We start from the raw sequence: 17,731 nt of genomic DNA, 5'->3' as shown, positions 1-17,731 counted from the left end.
AACATTTCACATATCGAGTCTACTTGAAATATGATAAATGGTGGTTGTATGACATCGACACGTAGGCACCTTATCGGGGATAAGGTGCCTTGTTGCCGATACTGGAGGGAGGAACAGTGTACCCACTATTACTGTATAAAAGGACATCACACTGCTAGCTAGCCTCAGATAGATTCTTCCCTCCTTAGACATTATCAATACACCAGTCTCACCCCCATTGTTATTTGATTTACTTGTTTATTGATTTATACTAAACGTACGTACCTACCAACAATAAATAAGGTACCTTATTAAATTTTACGAGAAAATACGAGCTGATATGCTTTAACGCCAGGTACCTCATATATATCAACATACATGTACCTTGTATTATCTCGTCATTTGTGGTTCGTGCAGCTATCTCTTAGAGACCCAAACTAGGGTCCGGGACTAGCATGCATGTTAAACCATGCAATGTGATCTCGCTACCAAGCCACTGTCCCCCTGTATGTATCTTTTTAAAACGTAGCGTGTTTTTACGTGTGTTTAAACGCGTTTATACTTACTATGTAAAGCCTCGTATGAAATAGGTGGAGATGTGTTTAAACGCAGAAATCTAATACGTCGGAGCTAACAAGCTAGTAATAGCCTGCATAGCGCTAGTCCTGGACCCTAGTTTGGGTCTCTAAGAGATAACTCTCCAGCCATAGCTGTTTAATCACAACACCAGCCACAATATGTACCGAACGGCCGCCTGGCCTGTGCTGTTGGGCTGGCTAAGGAGGTGGCTTTCGAAGCGAGGTGTACGCTACATGTACGTATTTTCGAAAAGCCCGTGGAAGTGGGGGAGAAAATAAACCAGATATCGGCAAAAAGAACGTCGGAATGTCTGATACATCGCTATACTAAAATCCCGGTCTGGAGGAACACCGAACTCTTTTTCTAAGTTCGGGATCTATAACGCGGCTCACATAGACGGGCACATGACACATCCAGTCATCCCTATAAGGGGCCGTAGCTTACTTGAGCTCTAGAATGAGTAAGCTGTCCTCATATTCCTCAGAATACCTCACGACCTCCCTGATATTCAGTCCGGCCTCCTCGAAAAGGCTTGTCCATTCTGCCAGGGTGCGTTCCTGTGCACCGAAGATGGTCATCATTTCCATATCATGCTGCGTAGCCCTCCACGGAGCCCCGTTTTCGGACAGAACAGTCTCATCAATAAGAATCACTGACTGCTCCGTCATGCCCGCCTTAACGTTGCCCAAAATCTCGACACACTTGGCATCTGGCCAGTCATGCAGGACATTCCGCAAGTAATAGGCCCGTGCTCCTACATTGAGTATAATGTGTTACCTGTAGCTTCATGGAATCTTAAACAATGAGAGTAGTACCTTTAATGGGTTCCGGTGTGAAAAAGTCGTAAGGCTGTGTCTCGATTCTCTCAGACCCAGACAGAGGTTTCGATTTGACTTGCTCTATGACAGTCGGCAGGTCTTGAAGAATAACGCGTCCGGTGAGGTTAGGATATCGCTTCCTGAACTCAACGCACTGCGCGCCCATAGACCCGCCAACATCAATGAACAAGGGAGTTTCGCCGGTGGCGCCCTGCGCAAACTTCGTCGCGAAGTCTAGGACGTCGAAGAAAGCTGGCCGCCCCTCCCTTTGGATGTTCATGTACGGGAGGAAGAGCTCCATCGCCCAAGGGGTTTGGCCAGTCCATGCAAAAGGGTGTAGGTCGGTGTTCTGACCGATATTCCAGGAATTCGGCGAAACCCCTGTAGGATCGCCGTAACCATGCTGCTTGAGAAAGTCAGGCAGCATTATTGATGCCGGCGCAATGACTCGTTGGCTTCAAAGTGTTAGAAAGTCTGCTAGTTTTCATATGAAGCAAGATAATACTCACAAAAACCGAATTGTACTACCATAATCGTGAATGCCCAGGACCTGAGATACGTTATTGGCTTTGTAACCATCATCCTCAAGCTGAGCAATCATGCTGAGAGACTGATAATATCTCAGCAGCCTCTCTCCTCATTGTCAGTCACTCTTAAGCAGATGGGTCTAGAAGCACCCACTCAATAGTTTGGAGTTTACGCCAGTCTTTTCCGCCAGTTCAACGTTGGTGAATGTCCTCTCAGGTTCGGTTGTCAGAGCCTTAAAGACACCTGACTCGACACCGATGCAGACAAGTGGAAGTTGAAAGTGCTAAACAAAGGTTAGACATAACTGAGATGGATTACTACCTGTTATTGGACACAATGGAGACCATACCATGTAGCCAAACCTACGCAGGGTGTCACCAGGCTCTTCAAAAGAGATGCCAAGCTTGCGTCCACCCTCAGCTAGGCGACAACGAACTTTTTCATCCTTAACCTGGCTGGCTGCCCCAGGAGTCTGTAGGATCAGCTCGATTTGGTCTGCTAGCGCTTCATATTGGGCAGTAGTCAACGACATTATGATAGTAAGTGAGTAGCAGATGAATCAAAGTTGCTTAGACGAGATACAGTATATTCAAATCAGAATCGTGTAATCAAGGCAAAATGAAAAGTCTAAGAAATATTTGGATTAAGTGCGGGAAGACTAAAGGTATTAATAGTCCCACAGTTATGACCAACTACTGAAATAAGTACATATTCATGGGTCCCAAAAAGGGGGGAGGGGGGAAACCGGATGTTGTTTGATGGGTAGCAAATGATCGTAGGCCTACTAGTATCCTCGGAGTCGATGGAAATTCATGTTATGAGCCACCTTGTCGTCTATTCGCCGAAATATTGGTGCCCAGATTGAAGCCCAGGGATAACGGACCAACAGTTACATTAGCCGGCACCATTATGAAGGTAGCATGAGGCTATGTGCACTGCAGCACGTCGTAAACGACCCAAAGGTGGTGACCTGATATGATGCCAGTCACCAACAGCAGATCGTACTCTAATGACACCCCCATCAAGGCACCCCACTAAAGGTACAGCATATATACCAACAGCATGATAGCTTTAAGTATAGCCAACCTTACATGTCACAAAATTTGTTTGCTGCAGTAATTCACTACAGTACCTGTCTTTAGGTAGGTTGGAAGTGTTTGAAGTCTCGACGAGACAAGATAAAGATGAGCCCTCAGAGGCAAAGCACATAAAGCTTTAGGGGGAACATCATCAGTGCCTCCTTAGGTGTTTCGCTAGCTGGGTGTATATTAAATGCTTAATATACATTTGATAACATTTATTCGAGCTGTAATCGAAGCACTACAAGACATTCTAACTACTGTATTTAACTTAAAATCTATTTGCATCGGTTTAAAGTGGGCAAAAATCACGGGGCTCCTCGTGAGTTTCTTTATGTTACGAGTTTAGAACTATTCAAAAGCAACCGCTTATAGTAGCGAACCGTTTGAGAAGATGAGTTCAAAACAGCCTACATGGAGCTGCATCCTGGATGTGCTCAAAGCAAGAGCAGAGTCTTTTCCCACGAAACACGTCATGAATCACTCCCTTGGATCGACCTCATCAACTCCACTGAAGATGTCATATCGTATACTGTATGATAAGGCCAAGAGAAACAGCGTACTGATTTCCGCCATGAGTAACTTCAAGCCCGGCGATTCTGTACTTCTCCATTTACATGACCATTGGGACACCATTTTGTGGTTCTTGACTATCCTCTTTGCGCATGGTATTCCAGTCCTATCCTCACCCCTAAGTAATGTGGATGAACATAGGAACAAACATCTCCAAGGGCTATCACAGTTGCTCGAACGACCCATCTGCATTACTAAGGCCAGTTTTCTACATTTGTTTGATGGCGCCAACACTGCCTTGCAACTCCATAGTCAGCTCTTACCATTCGTTTGAATCGTATAAAAGGCACGTTGACAACGTAGCCGAAACTTGGAAAGAGTTCCCAGCTGCCCTAATGTTGACATCAGGCAGCACAGGAAACGCCAAGGCCGTACCCCTGGGCCATAGACAAATTCTCGCCTCGATATCCGGGAAGACATCGATACGTGCCTCAGAACGTGACGCCTGTTTGAACTGGATTGGACTCGGGCCCCGGCCACGTCGCGGGACTCCTTCAAACAGACCTCCAGGCTCTTTGACTAGGAGTCCACCAAGGCGCATGTTCATGCCGCCGATATTGTTGGAAAACCCCCCCTTGTTTCCGGAGCTTCTACATCGGCATCGAATATCACGGACATTCGCACCGAATTTCCTGCTGGTTGCGACATGCACCACCAATAACCCACCGCCGGCTACATGTGACCCATCTGATCTGAGCTATCTTGTCACCGGTGGCGAGGCTAACGATGTTCAAACATATCTGGCGGTCCCAACGCTGCTTCAGCGCTACGGCGCAAGTCCTATTGCCACCGCACCCCGATTCGGCATGACTGAGACATGCGCAGGTGCGATATATAATATTAACTGTCCCGACTATGATATTACCAGTGGACGTTCCATAGCATCTTCAGGTCACTGTATGCCAGGAATCGAAATGCACATTACCGTTGGACAAATTGGCAATATCGCCAACCCTGAGTCTGGCAGTCTTGAGGTGAGTCTTTACCAGCAATGGAAGATATACAAATACACTCCCGTATCTAAATATTTAGTTACGGCATATGTACCCCTATTTACCAAGCAATTCCCTCGTATCTGAAAAGGAAGGCATATGTCAATCCTATTGACGAGACGGATACGCCTTTCCATGATGGATGGATGACACGAGCAAATCCCTTTCAATGGATGATTAAGCATCTTGAATAGCTAGAGCACTTCAACACACATATGGCCATCTGGCGTCAAACCAATCTGTCGTGGCTCACAGTAGATCCTGAAAATGAACAGGTCATCAACCTTTCCGACCCTGAACGGCCTTCTTTGTATGTTGCTATTAGGTAGCGGTGCATCGGTGAGCACTGCGTAAAGCCTAGGTAGGTAGTAGTACCCCGATGTGAGAGGATGGTACATGACCCCTTTCTGCCACAGCTAGTAAAAGGTATAATATATTCGCCTGGTCCATATGTAACACTTTACTGATTATCGAAGCTTAAGTAACAGGAGCAAAGTTCTACTTTATGCGGGGGGTTCGCACTACAATCAGCCGCATAAGTAAAGCAGTTGTTTGAAAATGTCAAGGCGGCTATGGCGCCTGATTCAATCCTACTCCTTGATGAGATAGTCCTGTTAAAAGCCAAAGTAATATTCATTGCGGCCTTTATGGACTTAAACAGGTATGTATGCTAAGGGCCTTTGCCAACATGGAAAGAATCGAACAAGAGTGTCTAACCGTTTTTCTTGGGTGCATCGCCGAGGAAGAAATGTTTCGTTGAATGCATCTTTAAGGAAAGATGGGTACCTGGAATTCCCCACTTACTTACCTCCTATGCAACTTTTGCGAAAATACGTACCTACCTAAGGTACGTAAGGTACTTATGTACGATAAGGCGCATCTCGCTTCTAAAGCCATCTTTAGCCACTGCGTAACAATTTTCTAATGAGTCAGTAATACCCACCACCACAGGTGCTTATGCTACCCCCCGAAGGGTGGCCTCGTGTTTTAAAAAAATATACCTAAGGTATCTTATATGTAATCAGTTAGGTATTACCTAGAACACCGCATTCTATTTCCATAGCTGTCCTTCTTAACTTTGCATACCTAGCTCTGACAACTTTATTTATTTACCCGACCCAAGAGTCGGAACCTAAATATCGCCAGCAAGAAGCCAATTCAATTTACGAAACACCCAGCGATTCTTCTACGCTTAAAACTAGATCTTGCCGACCAAGAAATACTGCTATCCTGTCCATTATGCCCGCTGCTACCGATGGCTCAATAAACGCGCCGAGTGAGACTTCAACCTCGACACAAGCTGGGCAAGGCCGCGGCAGAGGAGAACGGAACTCGAGGGGTAGGGGTAGGGGGCGCGGACGAGGTGATGGAAGTTCTAGGGGTGGGGGACAAGGCAGATCGCAACGTGGGAGAGGTAAGGGGATTAGCGCACCGGATGCCTCTACCTCATCATTTGCAACACCGCTTCCTCAAGGAGACTCAGGCATGGCAGCACCGCCCCCGTTACAATCCAGAAACCCCCCGACTATCACCGAAGCGAATGCCGATCAGGAAGATGCGGAGGCCGAAGTGTGCTTCATCTGCGCGAGCCCAGTTATCCACCAGTCTGTCGCTCCCTGTAACCATAGAACATGTCACATATGTTCTCTGCGGATGAGGGCGCTATACAAGAATAAAGAATGCGCGCATTGCAGGGTATGGATCGTCCCACCATTGCGATGACGGCCCAACTGTGTAGAATACTGAAAACTGACATGTTATATCGCATTCGCAGACACTTGCACCATTCGTTGTTTTCACAGACGATGCGATAAAAAGATATCAAGACTACTCCGACATCGACATTACTAGTACCGACGATAATATCGGGATCCGGTACACGAAGGAAGATATCGTCGGGGATACTGTTTTACTTCTGCGCTATAATTGCCCAGATGACTCTTGCGACTTTGCCGGCCTTGGCTGGCCGGACCTGCACCGACACGTTCGTACGACTCACCACAAGAAGATGTGCGACTTGTGTACAAGAAACAAGAAAGTATTTACGCATGAGCACGAGCTATTCACAGACAAGGAGTTGGAGAGGCACATGCGACACGGAGACGATCGTCCTGGTGCGGTGGACCAGACGGGATTTAAGGGACATCCGCTCTGTGCATTCTGCGGCCAGAGGTTCTACGACGACGACAAGCTCTACGAGCATTGCCGGAGCAAGCATGAACGTTGCTTTCTTTGCGACCGACAAGATCCTAGACAGCCTCATTACTACCGGGACTATAATGCGCTAGAAGAACACTTCAAAAAGGATCATTTCCTATGCCTCGACCGCGAGTGTCTGGAGAAGAAATTCGTTGTCTTTGACTCCGAGATGGACCTGAAAGCGCATCAGCTGAGCGAGCACGGGAATTCCTTGTCTAAAGATGTGCGACGCGATGCTCGTCTAGTGGACCTTTCCAGCTTCGATTATCGGCAGCCTTACCAACAAAGACGAGGTGGCGGTTCCGGCCGGGAAAGAGATGGAGAGAGGGAGAGGCGTGGAAGAGGTCGTGATCCGAACGCAGATCCTCTTCCAGTCAGCTCGGCACAACCTCTTCGGCGAGACGAGCTTGCTTTCCAGAGGCAAATGGCTATACATTCTTCGCAGTCCATTTCCAACCGGACGTTTGGTGGCCAGCTATCAGCGACGCCCTCTTCAAATAATGTTACTCCCTCCGCCCAAGCAAGTGAGCAAGCGACAAGACCGCCCAACTCTTCTGTCTCAACTGCTACAGCGCCGTCTGTTGAGATGGAAGGGCTAAGCTTGACGGATCCGAATCTGTCACAAGAAGATCGCGTTCGACTTCTCCGGCACTCTGCCGTAATTGAACGGGCCTCGAACCTACTGCAGAATGATCGGCACAAGATTGCGACCTTTCGTAATCAAATATCTTCTTATAGACAAGGTAAGCTGTCAGCTGCGGCGCTTGTAGACGCCCTCTTTTCTCTATTTGCCGATACCTCGTCTTCCCCTCTCGGTACGCTTGTCCGAGAGGTTGCGGATCTTTTCGAGGATAAGAATAAGGGAGATGCTTTACGAAAGGCATGGAATGATTGGAGAGCCATCAATGAAGATTACCCAACTCTGCCAGGCTTGAGCGGTATGCATGGTGCAACATCTTCGAACACCGGCTGGGCAGCCGCTGCCTCCAGCTCGCCTCTTGCGGCCGCCACGGCGCCATCTCAAAGGCACACAACCCGAGTTCTTAAACTCAAAAGCTCGACACAACAATCACGACGGTCGAATGCAGAACAGTCTTCAAGTGTGTTCTCTAGCTCAAGTTCATCACGCCATCCACCGTCGACGTCAACAGCAGCCTCATTCCCTGCCTTACCAAAAAGTAATGCGAGCGTGGGCAACACATCGCGGTCGACGACAACACCACATTGGGCTTCTAGCACAAGCTCCCAAACCCCGACTAGAACGCCGAAGCCTGGCAATCGGGATGAAGCCTTTCCCGCTTTGCCCACAGCGCCAAAGCCCACTACAACAATATTCGGCTACGGGACAGGGAGCGTACGGCGGGATGCTGGTGGGCCGAGAAATACGGGCTTCGCGTGGGGGGCATCTGGCGGAGATGCATCCACGCAAAATGTCGATAATGCAGGCGGAGAGGGAGAAGATAATACTGGAAAGGGGAAGAAGGGAAACAAAGGCCGGAAGAAAGTGTTGGTACAATGGGGCTAACGGACAATTTGAGAATATAGCTGAGTACTTAGCTATGTCTTTATAACTGTTTACAGCTTACGGCACGGGCTTTGCAATTCGCTTTAAGCATTGTTATTATCATACCTAGTAAGGTCAAATGATTAAATTTACCAAGTGCTTAAGGTGTAAGGATAGGACTTATATAGGTAAGGTATGTACCTACCTAGGTACGTAGCCCAAGAGCCTTTCCATGTTGCTCACATATAAGGTAGCTAAGTACGTCCACATAACTCTTGTTTCCTCCATATTTCCTTTAATACCCATGCTTGGCGATAGCCCTCCGGGGGTGATGAAGTAAAGGCCAGAAGGCTCTAGCTTGTTCCTCAGTTATGCAGGCTTGCCCTAAGGCAGCGTGATCCTGCCCTTACTACTCCGACTGATCTTGTTCTTCCAATTCGTATAGGGTTTCTAAGCCCCGTTTTAACATCTCCAGCCCTTCTAGACGAAGGAGCTCTTGTTGTCGCCGTAATTGACGGATTCTAGACAGGGATTCGTTTATCGAGGACTCAATGAGAGAAAGATCCTTTTGAAGCTTTAAGAGGTTATTTTGAACCAGGTGTTCTTGGGCTTTTAATCGCCGCTCCTCTTTGCTCAGACAATTAAGGGAGCTGAGAGGAACATCCGAATAGTCGCAACCCGATGCTTTGACTCGAACATCTTGCTAGATACCTTTGGAGCCCTCGTTTTTCGCAGTGGAAGCACGGCATGATTTCGCACTCAACACCAACTTCTTTAATTCGGCCAGCGAGGGTTGATCGTTCGAGAACGCGTTCTCGGCCTGGACTAGGTGGGCTAGACGGTTTCGAGGATTTCTCTACTTAGTTGGATATAATCAGCGTGTGCTGCTAGACGGAGACAAGTGTCACGAGGCTGAGGCTTGGTTTTAAGGTAACAACATTCATATTGATATCTAAGAGATTTAGGATGTGTAAACCTTAAGATAACTTAGATTGACAAATGACGATTCTATCTAGCTGGCTATCAGGCTTAGTTTTATACTCGAATCATCAGTATGCTCTACCCTCGCTCTTTAGTTACTCTGCTTAATGACGACGACGACGACGACGACGACGATGATGATGATTAAGACCAAGACCCGGGTCTAGACAACGATCCGGACCAGGATCAGGATTAAGACGGCGAGCTGGGGGAGGAACTGGAGGGGAAACAGGAAAAGGATCTAGAAAGGAAGAAAAGGAGCAGGAAAAAGAAGAGGAAGCTGAGGAGGAGGATGGGGGCGATGGGGACGATTCCGACGATTGGGAATTCGTTAGCTTTGATGACTGACCGCTGCGTCTCCGTTCTGGGGCTATGGCCTTGCCGTGGTGGCAATAAGGGTGTTTGTCCCCGTTCGTCTCCATTGGTATTTTACCTCATTCTTTTTCTTCTTGAGCTCCTGCGTCCTCTCATTCTCTGCAAGGCTGATCGCCAGGTTGTACATAGGCAGTAGCTTTCGCTTAAGAAGCTATCCTGTAATTATCCCCATTTCCTCAAGGTCTTCCATTGCTTTTACGTAGCCACGATGTAACCGTAGCGCTTTAGGGCCGAGCTTATTATACAGCTTCTCTCTTCATTTCCTGAACCTTAGGCATTCCATGATTACGTGATATGCCATAAAATGTTTTTTTTTTCCGTACGCGTTTAAAAAAAAAAGTTTTGCCACTAAGCGCTTATTAGGTACACCCAGTACAGAAGGTATGTACATCCTTACCACCTATTTTCAATTAATTCAATTACACCACAACGTCTTACCTTAACCATTATATCCTATTCATTCTAAACATCCAGCATATGAAAATTATATCGTTATTTTCGCCTCAATTAGAGCGTTCAAATTATATACATTCATCCTATTTCATGGGGTATCTGAAAAGCTATTTGAAGATATATTCAATTGAATGTTATATCAAAAGGGCGCGCGACCGCAAAAGAGCCTCCCGCAAAGCCTCATCTAATTACATACCATATCTAACACATTAACCATTAATATATCCTATTTATTCCAAGTATGCAACGTATGAGAATTACATAGCTATATTCGCCTTAATTAAAGCTCTCTAATGATACTAATATCGATTAGATACATGCCGTATTTCAAAAGCTATTCGAGCGGGAAGGTAGATGCATCAGTAGTAGTAATAGTGGTGGTGGTGGTGGTAGGCGCCCCATTTTTCGCAAAACATTAACGTTCAATTGACTTTATCTTCAAATAGCTTTTGAAATGCGGCATGCATTTAATTGATATTCCATCATTCGAAAGCTCCAATTAAGGCGAAGCTAGCGATGCAAATTTTATATCCTGCATTGTGAGATTAAATGCGATATAATGATTAATGATTGATGTGTTTACCCCACGGTTAATCGTTTGCTGGCGCACATAACTGTTAGCAGCCGCTCGCAGATCTAAGCAAATGCCGTCGAATTTTTCCGAAGGTCTAATTAAAACCCGGTCAAATGCTCGGTGGCCTTGTACGGCAAAAAGTATATTACCCATTAATAAGAGACCATTGTGACCACTATGGATGGATATGCCTTTGTGAATACGCTGGACTTTTTCGATGAGAATTTCGACGCAGTCGGCAAGGTTTTTATTCGGGTTCTCGGCTTGTACAGAGTAAATGGTGGTAGTATGCTGGTCCATGAAGTACGTCTGATAGTTCTCAAAGGTATAAAAAAAGTCTTCCATCATTTTGATCATTTCGTTAAAAGTGTATTTACGATCGCCGTTTCTCGTAACAAGGTGATCGTAATAGTATTGCAAAGCCCTTCCTTTCAGCATAACGAAGATTGCGTCATCCCACTGATATTCACAGACACCAGCTTTATGGCAATGGTGTTTAAATACTTTTAGCTTCTCGTCCAGAAAATCGTACTTATCACCACCAAATTTGTACTCATCATTGTGGTATATTGTGACAAGGTTGACTAAGGCGTCGGCCAAAGGCGGGTAATATTGAGGGATTTCTCGTTGTCGTGCAATTTCGGCTGCTACGACAGGGTTGCATAGGCTGATGAGTTTCTTAGGCGCATATTGACGAATTTTAGCGATATCCTGAGCCTTTAACTGTGGCCACTCTTTCGCAGTAAGGATTTCATATAGCTTGAGGCTGAAGGTGCTTTTGCCTTTGGATATGTGTACACCGTGGTACATTAGGTGCTCGTATCCCATGCACTGTAGATATTGGTTCACGCCTTGAAAGTGGTTGACTGTCCAGCCTTCGAAGTCTTCTTTGAATCTCTCCCAGAGAGGTTCATCAAAGAGGCTATCGTCGTACATTTGAAAGCATTCAGCGAATACGGTGGTTAATGCCTCCTTCGGAATGCCTTCAACAGGTATTGACAAGCTTAGCACGGTACCAGCAAGGTCTTTATCCGTGTAATCTTTGAAAGCCTTCGGCATTTTAACAGGAAGTTAAACGATAACAATAGGTTCAAAATGAAGGAAAACAAAAAGAGTATGAAAATGACGAAACAAAAAAGGAAAGAGTAGTCTCTTCACAAAATCACGTAGCTGGTCTTAAATGTTTGTACAAGGCTTATATAAAAAAGAATTGTTTTTTTCGTGCGTGTTGCTTAGATCATAAAACAGCGATGCCCTATCCGCACTACCTACATTAGGTAGGTAGGTACCTAGTTCAATGCCCGAACTCAGGTCAGGTTGCTTGAGGGCCCCCTTGGGGCGCTACATTAATTCGAGTTTACTAGCCACGCAGCTTAGGTACAACCATCCTCCTCCAAGCTTTACCTGTGCCCGAACTTTATTACTCAAAATGGGACAATATAGAGATGCGGATTCAGAACCAGAAATTTCGCTTCCCTTAGGTCCCTATGCTCCGGGCTTCCACTCTAGTCGCCCTACAACTGGGTAGGCAAGCTATAGCAGCACCGGCCACAAGCAGTATGTCAGGGTCCATCCAAGCCTTCATGGACCTGTGCAATATTGGGACAAAAAGATTCTTGCCTTAGTCGGTGACAATGATCGGGGCAGATCACCCCGTCTCTTCAAATTTTGTGCCTTCCATCCCAAGACTCGGCGAGCTTCCGCTGGTCTCCTACCGTGTGGGTACTCAGTCCGCAAACCGGACCGACCTTGAGAACCAGGTTTGGTAACGCGTGAAAAGCTTTTTAATAAGATTGATTTGCTGTATAGCTTCTTTGATAACAGATGAGAGCAGAAGGACAAATAGGAACGCAGGAAGAGCAAGGAGGAACGAGAGAAGAAAGACAAGGAGGGGCGAGTGAAAGACCTAAGCGAACAAGATCATCAGCTTAAACGGGCCTATGATAGATACTACTCATACTCACAATTATTGCCGGAAATAAAAGGCGGGCATGGGCTAGGAACCCACAGGCGTACCGAGCTCGGTTGTTCGGGCGCTTGTTACTAGAGGACGTGGAGTACTGGGATTAAATTACGCTTCTCTCCGATCTTGACACGAATAAGAATGTCAAGGAAGAACCACTGCGTCCGTCGCGGGATTTGTATCTCTGCCTTAGGAGTCTCAATAACAATAATGAGGAAAGGCACTATCTATCCGACTATCCCCAAAAAACTCGACGCTTCGAGGACGTTAAAAGGGGCCAACTGCCGACGATAAAGCAACAGCCGAAAAGGAGCTTAAAAGGTCGCCTGAAGTCGGATATAAAAGTTCCGAACTACTCCTGTGCCGAACAACCGTACCCGATGCTAACCCGAGAATGTATCTTTTTGGGGTCAACAAGAAGATTATTAACGCTTGGTCTAGGACCACGTATTGTGAAACAAAGGAATTCAAGGGCGGGCTAGCCAATCTCAACGATTAGAGGAAAGAGTACGGTGAGAAGGAGACTACTACAGTAAGCAGTGTATAGAAAGAAGGTGGGCTAACCGCGACACTGGCTCCAACTCCGACTCGAGCTCCGACTTCGAATCTGACTGTCACGGTACTGTCCGTGAGGTCCTTATAGGTGGAGATAGCATCATCAACTCCTCGAGTTGACATCGATCTACCTTTTGGTAGTGTAGCGGTTTGATGGCTATCTTCCGAATCCTTACACCGACAATGAAGTGACAGACGGAGTGGCGTGGGTGAAGATATAGATGAGGGCTTCAAGTTATTCTTTTTGTGGGACATGAGACCATAGGCGGTTTCGAGAGGCAGCATACCCAAAGGCATGGACCTGCTGGTCGTTTATATATGAACAGTCTCTACCTAGCTAACACACTCATTAAAAATTGAAGCAGGAAACTTTAGTATTAAACCAATCTCGCCGACGTGACTTACCACTTCCCGTGACTGTCACTCCAAGTCCAGTAACCGTCTGTGGCGGCCGCCGGCTGCTCTTCGGTTGGTGGATCCGTCACGAAGCTTACCAGTGGTTCTTCGGCCAAGCCAAGTGACACAGGTGCTGGACCGTGGTCTTGCTGGTTGTCCTCTGGGTAGTGATACTCAGTAAGAGCAAGTCCCCCGTCGGTATCTTGGGGTGTATAGTCGCCAACATCAGCGGGCAAGATAGCTCATGGGCGTGTTGTGAGGTCATCTCATCCCATTCCAAATACGCTCCACTTGCTCCGCGGCTTGGTCCTTGCTCGCTGTTGGATCTGCTGCTATTTCTGCGCGACGATGAGGATTTGCGCTTCTTGCTGGTGGTGGTGGCAGAACCATCTGATGGTGTTTGGCGGGACTTCGCATGTTCCGCGGCATTGTTCCTGTTTTTCTTAAGGATTGTATCCAGTGCATCCCTAATCTGCGTTAAGCGTGTGTCCTTTCCCCAATCGAGAATGTTTCGAACCTGCTTGCGAAAGTTCTTGAAATGCTCTGGGTCTGATAGAAGGAATGCACCAACCCGTTAGAGGTAATAATTCAAATCATCTTCCTTCCACGATATATAGAGCTGGGCGGTATTGTTGTCTACAGCAAGGGAGTATGATAAATTGTCGATATGTTGCATGCTTGGATGCTTCGGGAGCGAAATATTTAGTTGGTCGACGGCGTTGAGACATGCTGATGCAGCACCTGCACACTGATTTGTAGCAACCCAGAGGTCGCCACAAGTACCCCCGGCAGCTTTGAATTCGATGGCGAAGAACGGAAACCTAAGGCATTGTGTTGTTGCTTCCGCAAACCGTGTATTTTGAGGATGTAGACTAGTTTGGGCAAAGAATTGTGGCTGAGTGAAGGCCCCATCCCCGAGTGCGCCAGAGTATTCGTAGAGTAGATCAGGTCTCGGGCCGAAAACCCTAAACAGGCTTTCGGGATTGTTGGGAATGAGATGAGAAGACATTAGGGATGACTTGGCACTTAGGTTGTTACGACGATAAGAAGGATGGCGAACGCTGGCAGTGCTGGAAGCAGAATCCTGTATTGCTCGGTATGAACTAGCCGGCGGCACCACAAATCCATTAGCGTCCCGTGTGCAGCCTATCTCCGGTGCCGATCTTGTGAGCTGTCTCGAAATGGGGACGTCGTCCGAATGGTGCAGATGGCTGTCCGACCGGCAGTGATTCTCTCGTTCCGATCCGATAGACTCAGCCACTCGAACACAAAGGTGTGGACGGATGCGGAACCGGGTGCCGGATGGACGGGTTCGACAAAATCTTTGAGGAATGAGGCGCATGGATGCTTGGGAAGGTTGGGCTTTGGCTGTTGTAGAGTTGCCTGCACGAGCTGCCCCATTAGTTGTGGACGTGTGTGGGTGACCGTTGTCGTACCTTGCCAGCCTGCTCTGCTTGCTTGTCATCAATTCCAGGCTGCTGCGCGTCCGGCCGTATCAATCGGGCTCTCTTTGCGGGCGACGGATCGTTCTCTGTCGCGTCCAGTCCCCTCTTACGAGCCTGCACGGGTGTCGTGTCTCTGGTGGGATCTCCGCTCTCTGGAGACTGCTCTCGGTCGCTCCGCGGAAGTTCTGTACCTGATGGGTTAACAGGTCTTCTCGGTCTCCGGGGACATCGATATGCGCACCTGTAATGCTACCTGCAACAGCGTCTAGCAGCGTTTCTTGCAAGGCCTTGGATAGTTGCACACGGGAGCGGTGGGTCCGTGCCTTGGAAACTCCGCTGGTCATGGCGAGGAACGTGCTGACGCACGCGGGGGGGATGGGATTTCTATCAGCGCTCAGGCTGGCCGGCGGAAGAGGCTTGCTGCGAACGGCGAGGTCGTTCGTCTCATCGCAACAAGTTGCAAAAGAATTGGATGGGTTAAGGTGATTTGGGACTCCTTTAGGTATGGAGGCGTAAGGGCGGCTAACAATTAGCTATCGGGCATCTACCGATGCTAACATATACCTTTAATATCTTGGCGAAAATTATCCTAATAAAAAGCTTATTTAATATAATATATAATCTTATAAACACTATGATAATTTACTATAACCTTATTGTAACATTTTTATAATATTTTTTAAAATAAAATAAAATATTTTAATTTAATATTTATTATATAATAAAAAATCATTTTTTAATTTATTTTTTATTAATTTTTATTACTTATTAAATTTTTTATTTTTATTTTTTTATAATATTTTATTTATTAATTAAAATAATTAAAACTTTTAAAAATTATATTAACATTTAATATAAAAATTATAATTTAAATTTTTTAAAACTTTTTAATAATATTTTTAATATAAAATACATTTTTATAAATTTTTTAATAAAGTATTTTAATTTATATTATAATATAAACTATAAGTTAATAATTTATATAAATTAATAATTTATAATTTTACGTTTTTTAATTAAAATTATTATAATTTAATTATAATATATTAAATTAATTAATTATATAATTAATTTTTATTATTAAAAGTTTTTATTTTAATTTAATATATTTTTTAAATTATAATTTATATTTTTATAAATATTATAATATTAAAATGCTTAATAATATTGTGACGAACCTACACTTAGGTCCGTTAGAGTGTAATAACAGGGGTCTTGATTTTAGGTAAATAGTAGCGATATGGGTCAAGTGTTAATAAAACGTTGAAAGTGTTCGTCAGGAAGGCTTGGAGTTTTCCCCCTTATATGGGTTAGATATAAGACTTAGATTGATAGCTGAGGAAAATGTAAATGAGTGTCTAGATACATGATGGTCTTAAATACCCGTGGACCTTCCCTATCCTTCGTTCCTGAGGTTATCGTGATCTTGGTGATCTTGGTGATCTTGTTGATCTCGCCAAGATCAACGAGATCAACCAGATCAACGAGATCACTACCCTCCATTAGGTTATCCGAGGTATAGCCGCTTGATCGTACGTTTCAAGAACCCCGCTTCCTTACAAGGTATGGTTCCCGTGCTGTTGGTTCGTAACATGCTTATGCTAAACTTTTTAATTAAAACATTATAAAATATTCGTAATATATAATAAACGTTAATTTAGTTAATAATATTAATAATAAGTTAAAATTATAGTAAATAATAAAAAACTTAAAAAGGTTAAATGATAAAGTAAATCGATAATCCATTATAAACTTTATATATATTTATAAGTAAAAGAAAATATACTTATATTACATGTATTATTATAAAGTTTTTTAAATTATTATAATAATAACTTTTTTAACTTTATTAATTTATGTTATTAAATTTTTAATAATACTAATTAATATTAATAAGTACGTACGTATAATATAAAGTAATAAATAAGTAAATTAAATAATAATAAAAGTGAAATTAATATATTAATAATATTTAAGGAAAAAAGAATTTATTTGAAGCTAATTAATAGTATAATATCCTTTTATATAATAATAGTAAATACATTATTTTTCCTTTTAATATCAGCGATAAAGCACTTTATCCCCGATAAAGTGCTTACGCGTTAATGTTATACAACCACCATAAATTAAATAATAATAAAAGTAAAATTAGTATATTAATAATATTTAAAAAAGGAAAAATTTATTTAAGGTTAATTAACAATATAATATCCTTTTATACAGTAATAATAAATACATTATTCTTTTTTCTAATATCGGCGATAAGGCATTTTATCTTTAATAAAGTGCTTATGTGTTAATATTATACAACTATTAAAAACGTTAAAATATTTATTAAAAAAGCTTAAAATTTTTCCATTTATACAAATTAAATATAAGATTTAAATTAATAGTTAAAAAAATGTAAATAAATAATTAAATATATAATAATTTAAATATACTCGTGAACTTTTTTACTTATAAATCTTATTAAAATCCATAAAATTTATAAAATCCATAAAATCTTTAAAAATAATAAAATTTATAAGATTTTAATAAAAAAATACATAAAATCCATTTATCCGAGGTTTAACCGAAACGTTATTAATTAACACCCCCGTTTTTATACTAGGTATAATTTCGTTATTTGTTAGTTTATAATCTTTCCGAGGTACGGCGCGGGAGGGCCTAGGTACCCTCCTTCAGGTACCCACCGGGTAGGTTCCGGTGCCGAACACCCGTCCGAGGCTTCCCGGGCG

The 17,731-nt window shown here is 44.1% G+C and overlaps 5 protein-coding genes across 5 annotated transcripts; 1 reads left to right on the top strand and 4 right to left on the bottom strand.

Annotated features, from left to right (window-relative positions):
- Positions 1-627: 627 nt before the first annotated feature.
- On the bottom strand, positions 628-2,603 carry F4812DRAFT_436644 (S-adenosyl-L-methionine-dependent methyltransferase). Its single transcript, XM_047934866.1, has 5 exons — positions 2,254-2,603; positions 2,058-2,187; positions 1,886-2,009; positions 1,374-1,831; positions 628-1,312 (listed from the first exon to the last, which is right to left on the bottom strand). The coding sequence occupies exons 1-5, from the start codon at positions 2,434-2,436 to the stop codon at positions 999-1,001; spliced, it is 1,209 nt and encodes a 402-aa protein (XP_047787875.1). The 5' UTR covers positions 2,437-2,603; the 3' UTR covers positions 628-998.
- Positions 2,604-5,456: 2,853 nt separating this feature from the next.
- On the top strand, positions 5,457-8,538 carry F4812DRAFT_436640 (uncharacterized protein). Its single transcript, XM_047934865.1, has 3 exons — positions 5,457-5,577; positions 5,639-6,243; positions 6,323-8,538. The coding sequence occupies exons 2-3, from the start codon at positions 5,788-5,790 to the stop codon at positions 8,270-8,272; spliced, it is 2,406 nt and encodes an 801-aa protein (XP_047787874.1). The 5' UTR covers positions 5,457-5,577; positions 5,639-5,787; the 3' UTR covers positions 8,273-8,538.
- A 1,431-nt stretch (positions 8,539-9,969) lies between these two features.
- On the bottom strand, positions 9,970-11,925 carry F4812DRAFT_436635 (uncharacterized protein). The gene has a single exon (XM_047934864.1). The coding sequence runs from the start codon at positions 11,691-11,693 to the stop codon at positions 10,560-10,562; it is 1,134 nt and encodes a 377-aa protein (XP_047787873.1). The 5' UTR covers positions 11,694-11,925; the 3' UTR covers positions 9,970-10,559.
- A 1,628-nt stretch (positions 11,926-13,553) lies between these two features.
- On the bottom strand, positions 13,554-13,977 carry F4812DRAFT_461249 (uncharacterized protein; the record flags this gene model as incomplete). The annotated part of the gene is made up of 2 exons (XM_047937835.1): positions 13,554-13,750; positions 13,833-13,977. The coding sequence occupies 2 exons, from the start codon at positions 13,975-13,977 to the stop codon at positions 13,554-13,556; spliced, it is 342 nt and encodes a 113-aa protein (XP_047787872.1).
- Positions 13,978-14,122: 145 nt separating this feature from the next.
- Positions 14,123-15,337, bottom strand: F4812DRAFT_461248 (uncharacterized protein; the record flags this gene model as incomplete). The annotated part of the gene is made up of 4 exons (XM_047937834.1): positions 14,123-14,759; positions 14,816-14,931; positions 14,985-15,178; positions 15,235-15,337. The coding sequence occupies 4 exons, from the start codon at positions 15,335-15,337 to the stop codon at positions 14,123-14,125; spliced, it is 1,050 nt and encodes a 349-aa protein (XP_047787871.1).
- Positions 15,338-17,731: the final 2,394 nt, after the last annotated feature.

The sequence above is a fragment of the Daldinia caldariorum genome (genome assembly GCF_022478825.1).
Source record: "Daldinia caldariorum strain CBS 122874 unplaced genomic scaffold F4812scaffold_14, whole genome shotgun sequence".
Classification (NCBI taxonomy): domain Eukaryota; kingdom Fungi; phylum Ascomycota; class Sordariomycetes; order Xylariales; family Hypoxylaceae; genus Daldinia; species Daldinia caldariorum.
The sequence above is the reverse complement of the archived record's forward strand: the minus strand, read 5'-3'. Positions and strand labels throughout refer to the sequence as shown.